Raw genomic sequence first — 22,134 nt, forward strand, 5'->3', positions numbered from 1 at the left:
TATACAACACAAGAGTAAACTTTCTTATAAATGGTAATTTTTTTTTACAGGAATAATTGAAAATGGAAATTATCTTCTCTACTCATAGTAAGTACTCAGTGCATTCTTGATGGGATGAGAATGTGTTTGAGCTTTAGTGTAAGGCAGAATTCTGTTTAATCTGCCAGTATTGGAGAAAAATAAACACAAAGGGACTGACATGTAGGAAGTGGCACCTGGGAGGGGCTCAATTCTTCCTACCACAAAAATGCCCCAGAGAAATAAAAACTTTGTGTACATGTTGAGATGGCAGAGTTACCTGGCCCCCCTCGCAGGATGTGTGACAGGGGTGTGGCTCTCTGCTGGGCCACCATGAGCTCAAACCCGTTATAGGAGGGGAGCACACAGGCGGGAAGTTGCAGGAGCTGGGAGAGCTCTTTGGGTTCTGGCCCCATGGTACTGTCTAGAGGTGGGTGTCTGCAACTCCTGAAGCCCAAGTAGGCATGTGTTACAGTGTGTTCTTTCAGCTTTGCTGTCTGCAGCTTAAGCATTAACCAGCTCAGTTTCTTCTTGGTACCCAGGTCCTTGTCTGGCATCCAGGAAGAATCAGGTCACACATGGCCTTGAAGGATGAATGTGGGAATTTTATGGAGTGGTGGAGGTGGCTCTCAGTGGCATGGATGGGGAGCTGGAAGGGGGATGGAGTGAGAAGATTATATTCTCCTGGAGTTTGGCCGTCCAGCAGTCAATCTCCTCACCAATCATCCCCAGCCTCTCGACGTTCAGATGCTCCTCTTCTCTCCTTCTCTGCCATGCTGTTCTGCCATTCATCTGCCTGTCTCCCTCTGGAGCCTGGGGTTTGGGGTTTATATGGTACACAATAAGGGGCATGGCAGGTCAAAAGGGAACTTTTTAGGTGCAAAAAACGGGAATGCCTCTTCTCTCTTAGTGCTATGGATTTTCAGACTTGAAGGTGGGGCCTTTACCAGGGAACCTGTATTTCCCTGTCTCCTGTGCATATCAATGTAATCAAATACTGGGCTGATCCAGGATTTTTTTTTAGACCAATTATGGGTAAAATAATTTACATTCAGGTTTTTATATTTGGTTTTGTCATTTCTTTTTAAGCAATCACGTAAAATATCTATTTGACAGTAATAGATGATAGTGAACCTAATTAAAATTACCAAAAACTTAAGAATCTCTAATGATTTCAACTGTAATTAAAGTTATTTCTCTTTATGTTGAACTATGTTAGGAGGTAAGACACAAGAGTTTCTGAAGTATTTTGAGGGAGGGTATATAAATAATATTTTTTTCCTACTTTGGGAAAATGAAAGCTAGTCACAAAGTTAAACGAGTGGTTATTTTAATATTTAAAATACAGGCTTGAATGTGTTTTGTGTTAAAGGAAATAAAATGCAGAATATTCAAAACATCTGACCACCTTTCTAAGAAAATGCATATCTGAGGTATTTTCCATAGAAGTAAGAATCTTTTTGGTTCTTATTGTAAAAATCCTGGAGAAGCTTGAACACAGCAAAGCAAACAGGATGCAGAGTTTAATCTGTGGAAAGCTTAGGGAAGAAAAGCAAATCATTAAAAATGTGCTTTCCTCTGAAGATCTTTAAAACACAAAGGTAGAATAGCAATGATAACAAAAAAGGTGGCATAGAGATTGGTTAATGACAATTTGCTGTGCCACTGAGCTGACTGGCTGTGTTCTGAATTTCTAGGCATTAGTCTACCTTTCCACACACATTCTCCCTTTAAAAAAATGCCCACACACTGAATACTTTTTTCATGCAATTTAAAATAAGTACAGCATCTAATTTACAGAAATTCACGAGAAGTTATTTATCCTAAAATAGCAGAGATCTAGAAATATTTTGAGCTCTAGGACATTTTAGACACACAGAAAGAAGAATCTGGACAAGTCTTGACCAGACATGACAGAATAGAAATATTTTTTTTCCTATTTATCTCTTTGAATAAAATTTTCAGGATCTTGCAGTGGACAAGTTTGTTGTCTACACATTGTGAAGCATATTGATTTCTCCTCTGTAGCCTTAGGAAGATCTGAGAGGTGACTGAGCTGACTGAATGATCCGTGACCGCTATACTGAGACCAGTAGTAGAACTTGACTGGTGGAGACCTGCTGGAGGTTTGAGAGTAGACTTTGAAAATTACTAGAGCTACACAGATACTGTGTGGCTAACTGGATTATGTTTGGAGGCTTTCAGAACTATGCTGCCACTGCTGCAGTGTAGCCAGGACAGGCAGAGAACATCTAAGACTCTTGAATGGGGTGATAGGGACAGATTTCAGCAGCCATCTGACTTCATGCTCATTTTGATGCTTTCACTGCAGGGTGCAGGGTGCAGGGTGCAGGGTGCAGTGTGCAGTGTGCAGTGTGTAGTGGTGGGAGGCTCACACAAGAATACTTTCTTCTGTAGCCCTAATTTCTAGTTCAAACTCTGCATTCACCTTGACAGATTCTTTTCTTGGCCAAAATTTAGTTAGGCTTCTGGGCTTTCTCTTATGCCTATCTGTGGACCTTTTTGTAAAATCCAGTTTTAGTAAAGAACTCTGCTAAGTCAGTTTAGCAAGAATCCCCACCTCAAAAGTTATTATCTGTCTCCCTAGTAATGTCTGGCTTATCTTCAGCAAGAATTCTGTTAGGTTCTGTTAGGTTAGAATCCTCCTTACCCTTGATGCTTCCTCTTAGTGTTTTTTCATTCACTGACCCCTTGACCCACCTTGCTCCTTGGCTATAAATTCCCACTTGCCCATACTCTGCAGTTAAGCCTATTTTCTCTCCCCTACTGCAAAATCCCATTGCCATGGTCCCTATACCTATTTCAGTGGTAATGAATAAAGTCTGCCTTTCCATGCTTTAACAAATATCATTGAACCATTTTTTCTTTAACAATCTACTGCACAATGGGATTACTAAAACTTTATTCCATTTTGTCATGCTGGATGTCCTCAATGGAATGGCTCTTGTGAGCACCAAATCATTGCAAGAAGAAAAACCTATGTCTTACAGCCCCCTTCCTACATGTGATGTATGTTACATCGTTTTTTTTTTTTCATGTTGATCACTTTTTGTCCATTTTCCTATATCTTATCAGTTGGAAGACTGTGGAAGTTTGTAGTACTAAGCCACAAGATGACTAAGAAGAGTTGAAAGGGCAAGTGGGGCTAAAAACAGATTTTGTTTGACTTACCCCACCATTCCCCCTATCATGGGGCCAAATCTACTTGGAGGAAGGAGCTTCTTTATCTTTGTACTGTGAACCACGCAGTCTACCAGCAGCACAGCCAAGGCATTTGGGGATTCATGAGACTAAGTACATGCAATTCTATTGTAAAGGCTTAACATATATACAATTGACCCTTGAACAACACAGATTAGAATTGCATGGTCAGTTATATGCAGATTTTCTTCCACCTCTGCCACCCCTCAGACAGTAAGATCAACCAATCCTCTTCCTCCTCCTCCTCAGTCTACTCAAAGATACTTGAAGTCTACTTGAAGATGACAAGCATGAAGACATAGTAAATATATTTTTTCTTCCTCCTAATTTTTTAACACTTTCTTCTCTCCAGCTTAATTTATTGTAAGAATACAATCTATAATACCTATGACATACAAAAGAATTTATTATAATACAATCTATAATACATATGATATACAAAATATTCTTAGATGACTGTTTATGTTATCTGTAAGGCTTCAGGTCAACAGTATGCTATTAGTGGTTAAGTTTTTGAGGAGTCAAAAATTGTATGTCGATTTTCAACTGCATGGGGGTGGGCACCCCTGTCCCCATGTTGTTCAAGGGTCAACATTACTGCCAAAGGCAAGCCTTTACATCCACTTTTTTCATCCCACCAGTAAATGGAAAAGGACAGCTACAGTATCCCTGCATCATATCTTTTTTTTGCAGATCACAAATTGACCACTACCTTGCTCTGTGAGGGGTAAAATGCCCCACTTTCTTTGGTAATATTTAAGTTATAAAGTTTTTCTTTGTCATTGTAATTTTTACATAGTTTCTTTCAAATAGAAAAAGCACTTTTGTTAGATAACCTCCCGTATAGATGATGACACTCCTTTTAATTCCTTGAAAAGGCAGAAATTGGATTTCTAGTAGTTATAAATGTACTATGGCTTCCCCCAACCATCCGGGCTATATAGAAGCTGCATCCCTCGACTGCAATAAAGGATTCTTACAAAGCACAGAGCAACTTCTCTCCTGGGCTGCACTAGTTATGATGGCAATTTTAAATGTGTACTTTCATCCAAAGAAAACCTTATTATCAGCAATCACAATGCCATCATAAACATGGTATGAAAAATTCAAAATGTCCCAGCTAAAGTGGAGGCAAATAATCAAGTTCATGGAGTCTGAGTTTCCTTGCTATTCCTCTTTTTCAAATGACCATTTAGTAAGCACCTGAAGAAAATACTATGGAGGGCATTGAAAAGTGAAGATAGGTTTAATCTTCTTGAAAATCTCATTCTCTAGATGAAACGCTGATACTTATCCACCTGACAGACCCTACAGCAGATGTGTCACTGGCCATCACATTTGACACAGTGAAGTCACAACGCTTAGCACAGACACGGTTCCATGAGTTTCTGAAACATGGACAGAACGTCATCTGTGGGACATGAAAACTGGAACTTAGAGGACAGGCACATCTGAGAAATGGGCAGTTTAAAGGCAGAACACAGCACATACGTGACTAGGTTTTAGAAGCAAATTTACAAGATGCACTCTTCTTCATCCTAAATAATCTGCAACCAAAGCTTACAAAAAAGACAATTTAGGAATGCGGAGGTGAGGAGTGGGGAGGGGAATGGGATGAGAGAGAGTGGAGATTAATGGTGGGCAGAGCAAGGCCTAGAACTTAGTGGTTTCTTCAAGTTCTGAACAGAGATTTGTATACTGCAAAGGTACAAACACCATTTTTAACAAATGTGAGCAGGACTTCCTATCTGATTCAGAAAACAGGTGACTAAATAGTAAGAATTATCAAAAATAATAATTTCCACTTATACATAGGAAACTTGATAGGAACCAAGATAAATGCTTAACTCTTAATCTTCAAAGAACTCTGCTAGGGATAAACTTTGTTTTACAGATGGAGAAATGGAATTTTAACCCAAAGTATCATAACCCTTAAATGATTAAATTACACTGTTACATGAGAAAGCTATGTATCTGTTTTCTGGATTTGTAGCCATAATTTGTGTCCCAAGTCCCTTTTGCTGCCAGCAATCTTGGGTAGGTGTGTTCCCTTTGGGCTGTTTGATACCCCCAAATTTATCTTTTTTTTTTCCTTTTACTTTTTTTTTTGAGACAGAGTCTTTCCCTGTTGCCTAGGCTGAAGTGCAGTGGTGCAACCTTGGCTCACTGCAACCTCTGCCTCCTGGGTTTAAGCGATTCTCACGATTCTCCTGCCCCAGCCTCCCGAATAGCTGGGGTTACAGGCATGTACCACCAAGCCCACCTAATTTCATATTTTTAGTAGACACAGGGTTTCTCCATGTTGGTCAGGGTGGTCTCGAACTCCTGACCTCAGGTGATCTGCCCACCTCGGCCTCCCAAAGTGCTGGGATTACAGGTGTGAGCCACTGTGCCCAGCCCCAAATTTATCTTTAATGCCCCAAATTATCTAGTTCCCATGACTGGGCTTCTGCTTTGATCCTTTCTGCACTTGTTGAACCCTCTCCCTGGGAAGTGAAATTGTCCTGAGCCCCTAGTTAGAGGCTGTGTCTCTGCTGTTCCTGAATGGGCCTCCTGGATGAGACCTCATTAAAAGTCTAATTCTCTCGGAGAATTGAGAGATACCTATTTGTCTCAAAATCATTGAAACTGATTATTGTATTACGAGCCTCTATCCAGTGATTTGTACCTCAATTCCCCAATCCAGCTGTCAAGGCCAATTTGTTCTACCTTACCTAGTAGGTAAGTCTGGAATTGTAGCTGTGGCATTTTCAGTAATGGTACTCTAGGTTAGTGGTCCCTAACCTTTTTGGCACCAGGGACCAGTTTTGTGGAAGATAATTTTTCCATGAAGGGCTGGGCAGGGGAGTGGTTTCAGGATGAAACTGTTCCAGCTCAGATCATCAGGCATTAGATTCTCACAGGGAGTGTGCAACCTAGATCCCTCACATGTGCAGTTCACAATAGGGTGTGCACTCCTACGAGAATCTAACGCAGCTGCTGATCTGACAGGAGACAGAGCTCAGGCAGTAATACTCACTTGCTTACCACTCACCGCCTGCTGTGCAGCCCGGTTCCTAACAGGCCACGGACTGGTACTGGTCCATGGCCTGGGCATCAGGGACCCCTGTTCCTAGGTATAAGCATCTGGCTGCTGCGTGTCTTCTGTGTAGCTACACCTGTGTGTGTATCTGATGAGATATAAATTATTTGATTATAAATTACTTTCTTCATATTAGAGTTGTGAATATCACATATAATTATATATAAATGAGGAATATACTTTTTAATAATGTATGTAAGGTTCCTTAACTATGACTCTCATTCTAGAGTAGTAAGAGGGTGCTAAGAAATATTTGTGATGAAAATAGGCATTGGTAGAGTTGAGACCACTGGATGATGAAAGCGCGTAAAGACTTTTAAGACTTCAGATTCTGGCTCAAGGTGAGAAATGTGATTGGGAGCAAATCAATTAACTTCTTGGAGTCTTATAGGGCAGTTATGAATATTTAATGTTAAGATATATAAAGGTCTTCTGTTTACACTAAATGCTAAATACTGTTAGCTATTATGATCACTACTAAAATGGAGATAACATATACCTCATAAGGTTTTAAGTATTATGCAAGATGCTATACAAACTACCTAGTTAACCGTAAATGTCCAGTAAATATCACATTTAATTGAATCCATGACGTCTGATTATTTTAGCTACTTCCAAGAAAGAAAAAAATGCTGTCAATTTTACTGTTGTTATAGAGAGCAAGGCCGATCCCAATTCCCAATGAAGTAAAATGTGAAATTTTTTGCATTTGAATCAACAAAACACTTTCTCCTTTCTTTCCTACTATTTAACAACTGGTGAGAAGTCTATACTCCCCCAAATCTAGAATTCTCCTTTCTTTTTCTTTTTCCTCCTACCAAGACTGCAGGATCTCTCACTTGGCTATAAGGAGTAAACCTAAAGTAGTACAAGTTCTCTGCATCACTTTTATACTCTATCACAGATTCCCTTTATTTCCTCATCTCCATGTGAATTTAGTTAAATTCTCACCATTCTGATCCTTACTATACAAGGTAAATGAATATAAAAACAAAATGAAACAAAAACCTCTTCCTATTTACCTAAGGCCTTCAAACCTAATATTTAGTGATGTATATTAATGGCATAGTGATCTGATCAGACACTTCACGTGAACCAGGAACTAACAAAGAGCAGGAAGAAATTCAGAGACTTGAGAGAAGAAATGGCAGGATTTCCTGGGTACAATTTCATGTAATGTCAAAGATGGTAAAAAGGTCAAATAGAATGAAGATGGAGAATACCAGAATTTGCTACAAAATGATTTCCCAGGAGATCTCATCAAATGCACAAGGATATTTTCTCAGTTTCACCTAGTGAGTACAAGATTGCTAACACAGCTCACTTATGATTTGGATAAACTAAACAAACATCAAAAATTCAGAAAAATTAATAGCAAGACAGAAATCAAACACTCAAATTTTTGGTCCTTCTGTTTATTTCATTTTGGTTACTCAGTGAATATTAACCGGGAGACTTAAAAGTTATTTCAATTATGAACCGCTTCAATCCTTCATCAATTATTTTGAGTATTCTGGTCTTAAAAACATCCCTTTCTTCTATAAACTTCTGAAAGAGGTGAACACCTCCACCTACACCAAAATAATGTGCTTTGCTAGCCAAAAGTACACGTCCATTTTTACTTAACAGTCTAAGGAAAGTCTGGTGCAAATTACTGTAATAATCTGGGTTGTAAATGGTTTCTGAGGTGAGAATGAGATCATATTTTACAAAAAGTTTTTCACTGCTAAGTACAAGCTTACAAAACTCAGACCACTCACCAGAAAAAAATCGGCATTTATATAGTTCTTGTGTTACTTTTGGTTTCTTGCATCTTTTCAGATCTGGCTTATTTACATCATTTTCTTCATCTTCCAAAGTGGAATTAGCTACTACATTAGCTAAGGTTACTTCATCAATCACCATACTGTTATAATCTTGAAAGTGAATTTCTTTGGCCCCTCCCTTGAATGCAGTTATACCCAGTAAACCTGATCCACAACCAAGATCCAAGACTTTTTTCCCGGCAAATTTCACTTTGGCCTTTGTGAAATAAGCCAGGAGGTCAAAGGTACATTCCCAGATTTTTAAGCCTCCTTCATAAACACCTGTAATCAGATCAGAGTGAGAAGAAAAGCTTTTTGAAACTATGTTTTCTCCAGGGAAGTTCTCTTTCAACAAGATGGTTTTCACTACTGAGAAGTTAACATGCTGGAAACCTGGTAATGTTTCTATGACTTTATTTTCTAACATCTTTAAATCTTTAGGCATAGCATGCTCTTTAGCAGCTCTCAAGGAGGGCTGTTTTCCATATGGCTCCAAGTTACTTGAATTGTTGGCTGCACTGAGTGGACTGTCTGTGTCTTGAGAGGGAGCTGCATTTTCCATTGACTTATGTTCCCACAAGTGACCCTGAGGCAAGTCAAATTGTTCTGCAGAACATTTTCTGTCCCTGTCTTCTCCTTTTTGACTTTCTGAGACTGACAGCTCTTTTGAGGAATCCAGGGTCAAAGCTCCATCTCCAGTGGGTGTTAATTCATTTTCCAGATGGTCTTCTATAGTGAAATTAAACTGAAAGGTCATCCTCTTATTAAATGCACACGATTGTTAAATTCAGATTCTTCAACTTCTGGATAGAATTTGATGACACACACAAACCTGCCTCAATTATTCAATTAATTTTGTTGGGCCCAATTTCTCTTTAGCAGCTTATACATGGTAACAAACATTTAGAGGTATTTCCAAATCACTTTTTAGACGTCTTCGGTCCTCTTTCCATGTAACTCTGGAAAGAAAAAAAACAGAAAGAAAATGATGATTAAAGCAAAATGGCACATTTCACTAAAGTGTAATATTAAACAGCCATCCCCAATCCCTCCCCGCCCCACCATACAGTTGCCTTTTCTAAAAAAGTTGTGGGGAAGAGAGAGAGAGAAAGAGATTTGGACGCTCATATACACCTTAAGGGTTCAAAAGTGGGAGAAGAAAATCAGCTATAAAAACAAACAGAAGAACAGCAGCAGCAACCACCACCACCACCTGGACAAACATAAAGTCCAAGATATTCAGACAGGACGGCCTAGTTACTTGCCATCTTTCAGCTGTCTTGACTGTGTCCAACCATATTCACCCCCTAAGCTTCCAAAATAACTTCACTTCTGTCTTTTACAAAAGACGTACAATATTTTATTTTGATAAGTGGGCGTCCCTTTAAAAACATGCATAGGTATGGTCTGGTGTGTGTAAGTTCATCCAAGACTTCACTCCAAACATTTAGTCGAGAACAGCAGCCCTAAATGTATGGAAGTGGGGGTAATTTGGAAATAATTAGTAAAGACTAATTTGATGACAGAGCGAACGCAAACTAGGGCAATGCGGTAGTTTGGAGAGGCCTGTAGAAATCAGAAGCAACTTTATTGAGAATCTTCTATCCACTGCGCTAGACACTATACCATCTGCCTCTGTTTTTACAGTTCTGGCAAGTGGGATCTTTATTCCCTTTACACAAGATTTACAATTCGGGGGAGAGGAGGGTCACCCAGTCCAGCGGCTAGGAAGGCGCCTCTTTTCTCTCCCATCACGCTGCAAGGCTCGGAGTCACTTCCGGCTGCAGGTCCCAGGACAAATCCGACCCTAGAAGTGCAATCTTAAAACCCCATGGGTAGCAAATCTGGGACTTCTGGCCCTCACCTCCCCATTTGAATGTAATGTTTACAGTGATCCAGACCTGAGAATGCTAGCTTCCCGACACGTCCTGGGATCGCGCGTCTGAAAAAGCTCATCTCACGACACCTCCTCCGGACTGAAATCGTGCACCAGCGAGTCGAGTCCTCCGGAGGCTAGAGAAGCCCGACTTTCTTTCCGGCCTTGAGGGACCCGGGCTCACCAAGAAACCAGCCGTCCTCCTCTCTATGGTTCTGGAGCCGGCGGAGAGAGCGCAAGGGTTGGCTGGACTGTGAGTTTCCGCTCTGGGCTGTGGCGGGACTGTGAGTTTCCGGTCTGGGCTGTGGCGGGATTGGTTTGAAGGTGTGCTGTTTGACGAAAGTATGTCTCAGGAACGCGCCGTCCCGGCTAGCGCGGTTCACCTGGAAGAATTAAGTAGCTGGCCAGAGGAACTATGCCGCCGGGAACTGCCATCCGTCCTACCCCGACTCCTCATATCCTTCCTTAGTTGTCATTTCCACCTAGAGAGGGGTGTGGGCGGGTCGCGAACCTTTCTCTTCTGTGCCGTCAGACTCACCGTCAGGCTGGGTTATATTACCGCGGCGTGAACCCCTTCTTTTCTTTGTCAGTGAGTGGGATGAAAAGCGAGGGACTGGAGGGGAAGCGACAACCATGGTAGATCTAAGGCTTTGGCCCTGGAAAGGCTCGCGGACGTATTCTGACCTAAGGGTTTAGCAGTGGATGTGGCGTTTTCTTCCATTCCTTCTTTGAGTTTTTGTGTACTCGTTGCTTGCAATTAAGTGTAAATACTTTTGGTAGTGGGTAATGGGAGAGGCAAGGACTCAGACCTGGAGTATGAGGATAGCTCTGGCTCTTAATAGGTTGAGATAAAGCGAGATACTGTGAGCTTTTGTCTCCCGTAAAAAGGGTGGTGAATATGAATAATGCCTTTCTTAGCGTTGTAAGAATTAAAGGACACAGTTCTGTGGTGTGAAATCTTTAAAAGATGTTCAGTAAATAAAAATAATTTTCCTCCTTCCTCTCTCAGACCTCTTTTTCTTCTTCTTCCTCTTCTTTTTTTTTTTTTTTTTTTTTTTTTTTTTTTTTTGAGGCAAGTTCTCACTCCTCTTGCTGGGCTGGAGTCTTTTTCTGAAAGAGTTGCTTCCGCTTGTTGGCTTTTGACTGTTGCATTTGAGGCGCTTAGCGCCTTTGTCATCCAGGTGCAGCACATTCTTGATTGGTCTCATGCCTTTGTGGTTGTAAATGTGCCTGGAATCCTAGCCTTTTCATGGTAAACCATATGTATATGTATCTTTTTCACAACTTTTGAGCCCACCTTTATACAATTACACTCAAAAAAAGTAACCTTCACTTGAGACAGTCTCAACACTGCACAAATATTGTGCAGCTAAAGCCCCATATAATCACATAGAAGTCATTCACCTAGACATTAGCAAAATCTCAGAAAGTGCCAAGGCCCCCTTTTTAAGTTTTTGTGTAGATACACAATTGCCGTCTTAAAGGAGTTTCAACTTGAAAACAAATAGCCACCCTAAAAACATTCAAAAACACTTAAACTGCATGCATAATGTGTGTGAGACATGATGTTAGCCTTTGGGAGAATAGAGACACGGAACATGTTTCCTCTCCTTCCCCACAAGCTTATAGAGAGACTTCATTAAGTTGAAAGTCAACATTCCCACTTAGCTTTGCACTTCAAACGACATATTCAAAAAAGCCGGAACTTCTTCCTCTGGTTTTCCTCATCTGAGTAAATGGTTTCACAAACTGAAACCTTGAATCCTGTCTCTCTCACACACCCGATCAATAAGTTCTATTGTTTCTGATTCCAAACTGTCTTGAATCAATCCATTTATTTCCATCCTCATTGCTACCACTCTGATTCCAAACCCCTATCACCCTCTCACTTGGAGTATTAATAGTTTCCTTGTTTCTACTCATAATTATTACAAGAAAGCTCAGAGGGGAAAAACACAGATCACGTAATTTCCCTTTTTAAACCACTTTACCTTCAAGGCTCCAGGTGATCTAAGCCTTGCCCTTCTCTCATACCTAGTTAACTACACTCTATTCATGAATACATTAGGCTCACCTACCTCAGGATCTTTGTGCTCAGCCTGGTTCTCCCAGCCTTTTGCATATTTCATGTTTATATCTTGGCCCAAATGTCACCTCCTTAGAGGGGCTTTTTCAGAGCCTTCAATCTTAGGTAGTTCCCACAAACCCAGTCTTACACTTGTATCAATTGACCTGTTCAGTTTTCTAAAAAGCACATTATCGTTAAAAGAAATGCTCTTGTTTGCTTTGTATATTTTCCACTTTTACACATTACGTTGCAAAGTTCATAAAAGCAGCAAGTTGATTTTATTCACAGTGTTATCCTCAGCACCTAGAACAGTGCCTGACACATAGTAAGCATTCATTAAAGAGCTAAAAATATTTCATGTTTTAAAAATTCTTGAGAGTCTAATTAGACAATACTTTTTTTTCAGCTTATGGTAGTATTTTAGCTTCACTATTTTAACAAATGAAAAATTTGCAACAAATCTACAATGCCACTATCCCCCAAAATCATTTTCATGTTTTGCATTTTACATATTATTTTCTAGGCCTTACCTGCATGTCTGCATAATCATAAGTGACTAATTTTGGAACAGCTAGCAATTATTTGAGCTTTACTGAAATTTTTTCATGAGGCCAATTCTATCCTACTGAACTCAAATTTGAGTTAATGATGACCTCATTTTGATTGCTGCTGTAAAAATATATGTGGAAAATAAGATTTCAGAAGAGGAATGAATTCTTGTATTAGTGTCGTGGGATTATAGGTTCCTTTTTTGTTTTTTTTTTTTTTGAGATGGAGTCTCACCCTGCCACCCAGGCTGGAGTGCAATGGCGCCGTCTCAGCTCACAGCAGCCAGGTTCAAGTGATTCTCCTGCCTCAGCCTCCTGAATAGCTGGGATTACAGGCACATACCACCATGCCTGGCTCATTTTTTGAATCTTTAGTAGAGACAGGGTTTCACCATGTTGGCCAGGCTGGTCTCGAACTCCTGACCTTGTGATCTGCCTGCCTTGGCCTCCCAAAGTGCTGGGACTACAGGCGTGAGCCACCGCGCCCGGGCGGGTTATTCATTTTTCTTATTGACATTCTTTGATGATTCTTATAGTGTTGTTACAGTAAAACATTTCTAACAATTATTTTTGATGGTATATATGGAGAATTTGTTGTCATGTATTTGTAAGTTGCTATGTGCAGAAGAATTTCAGTCTAATAAGGTTGGTAAGAAAGATATGTAAGTAATATGAAAATAAGATAAAAGGTGATGAGTGACGCAAGACAGGTATAAATTAAGTACTATAGAAATGTTGAGGAAAGAGAAATTTCTTGTAATAGAAATTGGAAGTACAAACTGGGCATGGTGGTGTGCGTCTGTAATCCCAGCTCCTTGAGAGGCTGGTATGGGAGGATCACTTTAGCCCAGGAGCTTGAGGCTGCAGTGAAGTATGATCATGTCACCGCACTCCATCCTGGGTGACAGCAAGACCCTCTCTTTTTTTTTTTTTTTTCTTGACACGGGGTCTTCCTCTGTCGTGTATGCTGCAGTACAATGGCGCGATCTCGGCTCCCTGCAACCTCCGCCTCCCAGGTTCAAGTGATTCTCCTGCGTCAGTCTCCTGAGCAGCTGAGATTACAGGCGCGCGCCACCATGCCCACCTAATTTTTTTGTATTTTTAGTAGAGACAGAGTTTCACCATGTTGGTCAGGCTGGTCTCGTACTCCTGACCTCTTGTTCCACCTGCCTTGGTCTCCCAAATTGCTGGGATTACAGGCGTGAGCCACCCGCCTGGCCCCGAGCGAGACCCTCTCTCAAAAAATAAATAAATCATAAACCTGTGGATTACTGTAGCACTGTTTCTCATCTGTCAAAAATATTTCATGACTATGCATAGTTTGAAAAGGCAAGTTTGTCCTTGGGCAATTTTCAAAATATTTCTTTAATGTATTTTCACAATACTGTTTACCTAATCTTAAGTTTTTAAAAGCAAAATTAAGCCAGTAATTTGAGTCCAATTCCAGTCTCTTATGGGTCATTGCTTAAATTTCAAAAGGGTTTTTTTTTTTTTTAAGTTTATTCTGATAACGAATACCCTATTATTATGATACTAGTATCTTCCTTAATTATTCTACTCATTGTCTCAACATTCTGACAGTTGGATTGAGCATGTTCGTAAGTTAAATTGTTTTAACTGTATTATTTGATGTTAAGGTACGAGTCCCCACATACCTCAATGGATGTGTCCTTACAGTTTTGTATTCCCTTGAAATGTAACTGTTTTCTATGTTACAGCCTTTATCACCTTCAGTTACTTGAACAAATTCCTTCAAATTCCAGCACTTAAAAGTTTTAAATTACGTTTTGGATAAATACCAAAAGTGTTTTGTAAATAATAAATATTAAACGTTACGATTAGACCTATGTAAAACATGATTTACAGTCCACTGAATAACTATCAGTCTCTAACATGTTTAGTGTCATTTAGAAAATACTTTCTAAATTGTCAAAAGCTGATTGTCTAGGTGATAACAAATTTATCATTTGGAGGAAGTTGGCTTTCTCATTTTCACATCGTCTTCAGTCTTACTTGACAAGATTTATTCTTTTAGTCAGAAGAGAGTTTAGACTGCTCAGTTTACTCGTATTTTGAGTTAGCTTTTCTATTTAGAGTTCACTTGGTTGTGGAATATTCATTTATAATTTGAATCTACATTGTGTAATGGGACCTAATTTTTTTTTTCCTTTGTTTTTGATGAAGTCTCATTCTGTCATCCAGGTTGGAGTGCAGTGGCATGATCTTTGCTCACTGCAACCTCCACCTTCCAGGTTCAGGTGATTCTCCTGCTTCAGTCTCCCAAGTAGTTGGGATTACAGGCATGCTTCACCACATCTGGCTAATTTTTGTATTTTTAGTAGAGATGGGGTTTCACCATGTTGACCCGGCTGGTCTCAAAACTCCTTAGCTCAAGTGATCTTCCTGCCTTGTCCTCTGTAACTACTGGGATTACAGACATGAGCCACCAAGCCTAGCCCCGAAGTTTGTTTTGTTTTGTTTTCGAGACAAGATCTTGCTCTGTTACCCAGGCTGGAGAGCAGTGGTGTGATCATAGTTCACTGCAGCCTGAACTCCTGGGTTCAAGCTATTCTCCTGCCTCCATCTTCTAAAGTGCTGGGATTACAGATCTGAGCCATCATGCTTGGCCTAATTTTTTGTTTGTTTGTTTTAGGGGACAGGGTCTTGCTTTGTCACCAAAACTGGAGTGTAGTGGTGCGAACACAGCTCACTGCAGCCTCCATCTCCCAGGCTCAAGCAGTCCTCTCACCTCAGCCTTCCAAGTAGCTGAGACCGTAGGTACGTGCTACCATGCCTGGCTAATTTTCTAATTATATATTTATTTTTTGGTAGACATGAGGTCTTGTCATGTTTCCCAGGTTGGTCTTTAACTCCTGGGCTCAGGCAGTCCTCCTGCCTCAGCTAACCAAAGTGTTGGGATTACAGGCATGAGCCACCATGCGTGGCATAATTTTTTTTGAGTAAATTATTTTTTTATCTTGAGTATAGAAGTGATTCATGTTCATTGTGGAAAATATGAAACATAGAAAAACAGAAAAGATTACAAAACATCTAATCTGAAATGGTTAAGATTTTGATGAGAACAGTCTCATCTCATTTCCGTATGTTCCTGCCAGCCTATCCATCATTCTTTGTACATGTTTATATTAAAATTGGTGTTATATTTTGGAAACTTTTTGTTTAACTACATTTTGAACATTTTTCATGTTTTAAGATGTCATTTTAATGATGGCAGATCCTATTCAATAGATGTACAGACACCTATTCAACTGGTCCACAGTTGTTGGATATGTAGGTTGTTTCCTTTCTCTGTCGCTGTCTCTCTTTTTTTTTTTGGCTATTACTTAATAGTTTCCCTACATAGAATGTGGTGTTTTGAAAGTATATCAAACTTTAGATTGGTAGTATTCTTGCATTTAATAAAGGGCAGTGGCCTTTGTTGACTGACATGACAATATTTTTATAAAATATGTTATTTGCTTTACAGAAATTTTGAAAATTATTGTAGAAATGTTTTTACCTCATATGAACCACCTGACATTGGAACAGACTTTCTTTTCACAAGTGTTACCAAAGGTATAATACTATTACCTGAAAATACATGTTATAAGGAATCTAACCTCTCAGTCTTAGATAATTTATCATTAATTATGGGTCTGTTTTTCTAATATATCAAATATATTCAAAATAAAAATAAGGAGTAAATAGATCTCATGTGAGACTATAATCGTGTTAGTGTGATCATTAGGCAATTAAAAACTGTTATAGGCTGGGCGTGGTGGCTCATGCCTGTAATCCACGCATTTTGGGAGGCTGAGGTGGGTGGATCATCTGAGGTCAGGAGTTCGAGACCAGCCGTGGTCAACATGATGAAACCCTGTCTCTACTAAAAATACAAAAAATTAGCTGGACATGGTGACTGGTGCCTATAATCCCAGCTACTTAGGAGGCTGAGACAGGAGAATTGCTTGAGCCTGGGAGGCAGAGGTTGCATTGAGTCAAGATCGCGCCATTGCACTCCAGCCTGGGCAATAAGAGCGATGCTCCGTCTCAAAAAAAAAAGAAAAAATTTTTATTTTCAGATTGTATGAGTCTTTTGCTAATTGATTTTAAATTATTTGTAGTCAATTTTAAATGTTCGTGTATTTTAAAGCCACTGTATTCCAGCCTGGGTGAAACCCTGAATTCCCAAAAAAAAAAAAAAAAAAAAAAAAGCTGGAATATTGCCAAAATCAAGTAACTAAGATAAAACATTAAATTCACAGACTACGTTATTACTTTTTAGATATATATGGTATACGTTTTCTCTGAAAAGCACAAGCATACTTTTTTTGTTTTAAATGGAGGCAACCAAAGATACTTTGGTGCCAAAATGAAACATTATTTGTAATTAATCTCTTATTGAAATGGGTTTCTAACTTTAGCTTTTAAACATAATCTTTCAGGTTTCTTGTACTCATAGTCACTTGATGATTCTCTATTGAAATATTTCTTAGAATTTGTTCTTGACCACCAGAAAAAGATTCAACTATTACATTGATAAAAATAGATGTTGAATGTTAACAGGCCTACGGGAAACAGTATCTTCTTTAACTACATTGTATTGTTGACTATGTTGCTATTCTTATAATGTTTAGGTCATTTAAATTGTTAGAAAGATCCAAGTATTAAGATCTTAGGGTGGCTAACTTTTCACAGACAAAAAGCTTAGTTGTAAGGTCATATACTATACTCTTAATTCAGGAAGGTTATCTTGAATTGGGTCAAAAAGGAAACTGGTTAGAAAATAAGCAAGTAGTGATTAGGAGATTCAGTGCAAATTCCTTCCAGAAAATACCCTTGTAAATAGCCATACGAATGTGGATTCTTCAAGACAGTCAAATTTATTGTGCAAAAGTAATACTTTTATTTCTTGCATCTCTAAAACGTGAACTTTGAGTGATTTTTTCAAAAAATTGATGCTATTAAATAGATCCAAACCATAGAAATGGAAAATAAATTTCTGTTTGAGGCTTTTGGGGGGAATTATATTGTAAAAGTACCTTTTCTCTATATTTTGTGCTTAATTAGGTACAATTGTTAAGCTAGATGATAGCCCGTTACTAAGTGCAAAATCAAATTATCGTATTGTGTTTTCTCTGTAAAGTTTTGTCTTGTCTTTTCTAGTGATTTCTTTTATTACTGTTTATTACTTGATTTGTTTTTACAGACTGTGAAATTATTTGATGACATGGTATATGAATTAACCAGTCAAGCCAGAGGACTGTCAAGCCAAAATTTGGAAATCCAGACTACTCTAAGGAATATTTTACAGGTAAGTCAAATGTATTAGAAAGCAGGAGAGAGAGGGAGCTTAAAGAATATCAAAATTTTTATACTGATACTGATTAGCCATGTATTCTTATGTAATGGTGTAATGTTGGAATTAAATGTATAGAATTAAAGACGTGAATATAGAAACATGAATTCTGAATAATAAACTCTTATAAGAAGACAAGTCATCAAGCTAGCTTACCCTACCTATATTTTTTTTTTTTTTGAGACGGAGTCTCGCTCTGTCACCCAGGCTGGAGTGTAGTGGTGTGATCTCGGCTTACTGCAAACTCCTCCTCACCGGTTCACACCATTCTCCTGCCTCAGCCTCCCAAGTAGCTGGGACTACAGGCACTCGCCACCACGCCTGGCTAATTTTTTGTATTTTTAGTAGAGACGGGGTTTCACTGTGTTAGGATGGTCTTGATCTCCTGACCTCGTGATCCGCCCGCCTTGGCCTCCCAAAGTGCTGGGATTACATGCGTGAACCACCGTGCTCAGCCTACCCGACCTGTATTTTCAAGGGATATGTGTAGAACACCTGCCATGTGTTTTGAAGTTTGGGTTAGGATTCTAAATGGCTAGACAGTTGTTCCAGTATTTGTAGTTCTGTGAAAAGAGGAACAGACTGTGTTTTGTTCACTGCTGTATTTGTAGCACCCAGCATACTGACTAATACCTTTTCAGTGCACAAAAAATATATTCTGAATGAAATTTCCTTCCTTATTCACAGACAATGGTGCAGCTCTTAGGAGCTCTTACAGGATGTGTTCAGCATGTCTGTGCCACACAGGACTCCATCATTTTGGAAAATATTCAGAGTCTCCCCTCCTCAGTCCTTCATGTAATTAAAAGCACATTTGTGCATTGTAAGGTGAGTAAAGGTCTAATTATACTTTGAATGGTATATTATCAATGTGCATAGGGGCTGAGTAAAATAATGTTTATAAGATTTTACATTTTAGTCTGTATTATTGAAATAAACTTTTCTATACAATAAAGAACATGTAAGTAAACAATTGTTTCAAAAAAAGTGGTTATAAGTAAGTCATTAAAAGTGGCTTTTTGGGAGTTTTTAGTTTTATTTTATTTCCCCTCTATAAAGAAAGAAATTTTAAGAATTTATGTTGAGACAGACACAGGGATCCTGAAATAGTTCTGTCATGTTGCATTGATCAATATTCAGTTACCATTATGATTAGATGTCAGAACTTCCTTTTATAAAGGGAAATTAATCCTTATTTAGTCCATCTCTGCATTCCAAAGGTAGCCTTGAGGCACAAAAGCTTGCCTAGAATTTATGGGGTTCAGACAGTTTTAATATTGCTATTTGCTGAGCAAATGAAAATAGCTAGTTATTTAATACCTCTCTTTGCTGATAGGATGCTAAAAATGTCATGCACCTGGCCTAATGTTACCTTTCTTTTAGTTCTGTATTTGTAAGATCATGGAAGTCAAATAATATTTTATACATGCTTGCATCTCTTGAAGTACACTATATTTAATGGATGTTCACTGAACAATCAATGTGTGATTCAGTAAATTTATGATTTCTAATAGTATGAATTAAAGCAAATTTGGTTCTTGAGCTTTTTATGATTTGTTTTTTCTCTCATTTTTATTTATCCGTAATCAGAATAGTGAATCTGTGTATTCTGGGCGTTTACACCTAGTTTCAGACCTTCTTCAGGCTCTTTTCAAGGAGGCCTATTCTCTTCAAAAGCAGCTAATGGAACTGCTGGACATGGTTTGCATGGACCCTTCAGTAGATGAGAATGATGATATTTTGAATATGGTAATAGGTGAGTGAAGAAAACTTTCTGCTTAGTATATGGTGACTGTAAATCATATATCAGTTAAAATTGTCTCTAATGATTCCTGTTATTTTCTTACTAATTTTGCGTTAACATTGATTTAAATCTTACCAAATACATTTTAATCTTTAAATTTGGAATTTGTAAAATTTATTTTGGGTGCCTTAACCTAGATTTGCGTATTCAGTTACTGTAATTTCTCCACAATGATTAACTTATATAACTTTATGTTCTCTGAGGTTGACCATATTCAGAGACAATAACTTTCACATTTTTTAAACCATAACTCATATTGAGATGCAGTTTATATTTCCTTCCAGAATACATATAAATATGTGCATATGTGTATGTAAATATGTCTATTCTCATATTATAATGAAGTATACTCATTTTACATGTAGTGCGCTTTATACTAGTTTATTTTTATTTATTTATTTATTTTTGACACAGTCTCCCTCTGTCGCCCAGGCTAGAGTGCAGTGATGCAATCTTGGCTCACTGCAACCTCGCCTCCCGGACTCAGGCGATTCTCCTGCCTCAGCCTCCCGAGTAGCTGGGATTATAGGTGTCCGCCACCACACCTGGCTAATTTTTGTATTTCACCATATTGGCCAGGCTGGTTTTGAACTCCTGACCTCAGGTAATCCACCTGCCTCAGCCTCCCAGAGTGCTGGGATTACAGGCATGAGCCACCTTGCCTGGCCAATACTAGTTTATTTTTAAAGAATTGCTGGTTGTAGCACACTTCATTGATTTTATCACTCATTAATGGATTATGAACAAGAGTTTGAAAAACAATATAAGGGCAAAGTTTGCATTCAAAACTTTGGTATAAAGAGAGAAATTTGGTTTTGTGCAATGTATCAGGGCCCTGTCCTCTGCAACACACCCTCTCAAAGTCTATTTATTCACTATTTTATTTATTCATGATTCTGTGAGTCTGCAGTTTAGGGTGGGATCCCCTGAGATAACTTTCTCTGATCCACCTGGGGCACTAGCTCACCCATGTGACTTCAGCGACTTCATTCACATCTGGCTGTTGGCAGAGGCAGAAGTACTTGAGAAAGCCATGTGCATCATTCAGCAGGCTCACCACATCTCAGATACCTGATGCCAGTGGTTTCAGGGTTTCTAAGAGTAGCAAGAGTGAGCAGGTCCCTGTATGCTAGCACTTTCCAAGTTTCTGCTTGCCTTAATTTTATTATTGTCCCCCGGGCCAAAGCAGGTCATAGGGTTTAGCCCAGAGTCATTGTGGAAAAGTGTGGATTCACAAAGGGCAGTCATTGTGGCCATTTTTATAAGTAGTCTACCACAGGCTGAGTAAAAGCCTTGCATGAATACCATGGAAATTAATTTGAATTCTTCCTTTTTAGGTTTTCTTTCCTTAGCAATTTGTTTTGTCATTTTGGATTAGAATTATATCTGTAGAATATTTCAGTTATAATAGGGTACAACTTTTATTCCACTGAACATTTTTAGTTTTATTTAGGTCATCAGGTAGGTATAAACTTCAAAAGTTAATTTTCAATAGGTATAAAAACCGTAACAAGTGTGACACTTAAATAGTTTAAATAATTCTTTTGACACAACTATTTCCAAACTGTGTTACCTATTTTAATTCAATCAAATGTTGAAATTGTTCAGTAGATAGTGTTAATTATGGGAGAAACTCACCCCCATGATATTTGGATGTCTTAAAAGTTCTGTTATCTTTCTTTGCAGTTATTCATTCTTTATTGGATATCTGCTCTGTTATTTCCAGTATGGACCATGCATTTCATGCCAATACTTGGAAGTTTATAATTAAGTAAGTTTGTTTGTTATTTTTTACTTTTTAGAAAATGTTTTCCATATTCCCCAATCTTAATTATTCATGATTCTTTAGATTGCATTTGAAACATTTTGTGTGAATTTAATGTTCACTGACACTGCTGTCTGGTAATCCAGATATTATACATGTAACTCTCAAGCCAAGTTGGACTTCTTTACCCTGTGGCCTCTAAAAATAAAAAAAGTGTTTTTCCTAGTTAGCTAGTACTTCAGAAATAATGGGCCATGGGCCAGACTAGAACTTAACCACTTTCCTGCTGCTACTGTTGTTTAACCAGCTCTCAAGTATCCTATTTCTAGGATTAGATAAATTGGTAACTATAATTAGAACTGAATATAATCTTTTCATTAGGTACTTTTAAGTTGTTCACACTTAATTCCATTTATACAGTAATTTTAACTTTCTGAAACTGAAGCATTATAACGGGTCACCAGGGATAGTGCCCATAGCATTCATCAGATTCTTAGGGCTGAGAGGAGATGTGGTTGAGATGTAAAAATGGTTAAGAATATCTACTTTATACACATACATAAAACATTAAAGGTCGGTGTATTTTC

At 38.6% G+C, this 22,134-nt stretch overlaps 2 protein-coding genes and 1 long non-coding RNA gene across 10 annotated transcripts in view; 1 reads left to right on the forward strand and 2 right to left on the reverse strand.

The window, feature by feature from the left end:
• Positions 1–1,333: 1,333 nt before the first annotated feature.
• Positions 1,334–6,410, reverse strand: LOC141408183 (uncharacterized). The gene is made up of 2 exons (XR_012421204.1): positions 6,260–6,410; positions 1,334–1,556 (listed from the first exon to the last, which is right to left on the reverse strand). It is a non-coding gene; the product is annotated as an uncharacterized lncRNA (long non-coding RNA).
• A 1,311-nt stretch (positions 6,411–7,721) lies between these two features.
• On the reverse strand, positions 7,722–10,111 carry METTL18 (methyltransferase 18, RPL3 N3(tau)-histidine). Its single transcript, XM_005539951.4, has 2 exons — positions 10,029–10,111; positions 7,722–9,086 (listed from the first exon to the last, which is right to left on the reverse strand). Exon 2 carries the CDS (start codon positions 8,882–8,884, stop codon positions 7,766–7,768), a length of 1,119 nt encoding a protein of 372 aa, XP_005540008.1. The 5' UTR covers positions 8,885–9,086; positions 10,029–10,111; the 3' UTR covers positions 7,722–7,765.
• Positions 10,112–10,287: 176 nt separating this feature from the next.
• The window catches only part of FIRRM (FIGNL1 interacting regulator of recombination and mitosis), a 57,742-nt gene continuing 45,895 nt past the window's right edge, over positions 10,288–22,134 (forward strand). The window contains exons 1-7 of one of the 8 annotated variants that reach the window (XM_065523287.2): positions 10,288–10,457; positions 14,177–14,217; positions 16,107–16,195; positions 17,829–17,933; positions 18,666–18,806; positions 19,569–19,734; positions 21,469–21,553. In XM_065523287.2, coding sequence (XP_065379359.1) covers positions 10,348–10,457; positions 14,177–14,217; positions 16,107–16,195; positions 17,829–17,933; positions 18,666–18,806; positions 19,569–19,734; positions 21,469–21,553 — 737 coding nt within the window. In that variant the 5' untranslated portion in view covers positions 10,288–10,347. Of the gene's footprint in view, positions 12,397–14,176; positions 14,257–15,272; positions 15,398–16,106; positions 16,196–17,828; positions 17,934–18,665; positions 18,807–19,568; positions 19,735–21,468; positions 21,554–22,134 lie in introns of those variants that run through there. The other 7 variants (XM_065523340.2, XM_065523357.2, XM_065523380.2 and 4 more) reach the window with 7 other exon arrangements.

This window comes from Macaca fascicularis, chromosome 1 (assembly GCF_037993035.2).
Source record: "Macaca fascicularis isolate 582-1 chromosome 1, T2T-MFA8v1.1".
NCBI classification, from domain to species: Eukaryota; Metazoa; Chordata; class Mammalia; order Primates; family Cercopithecidae; genus Macaca; species Macaca fascicularis.

What these genes read in the sequence shown, in the direction of transcription:
- METTL18 (XM_005539951.4), bottom strand. Translation starts at nt 8,884, where the DNA reads ATGACCTTTCAGTTTAATTTCACTATAGAAGACCATCTGGAAAATGAA.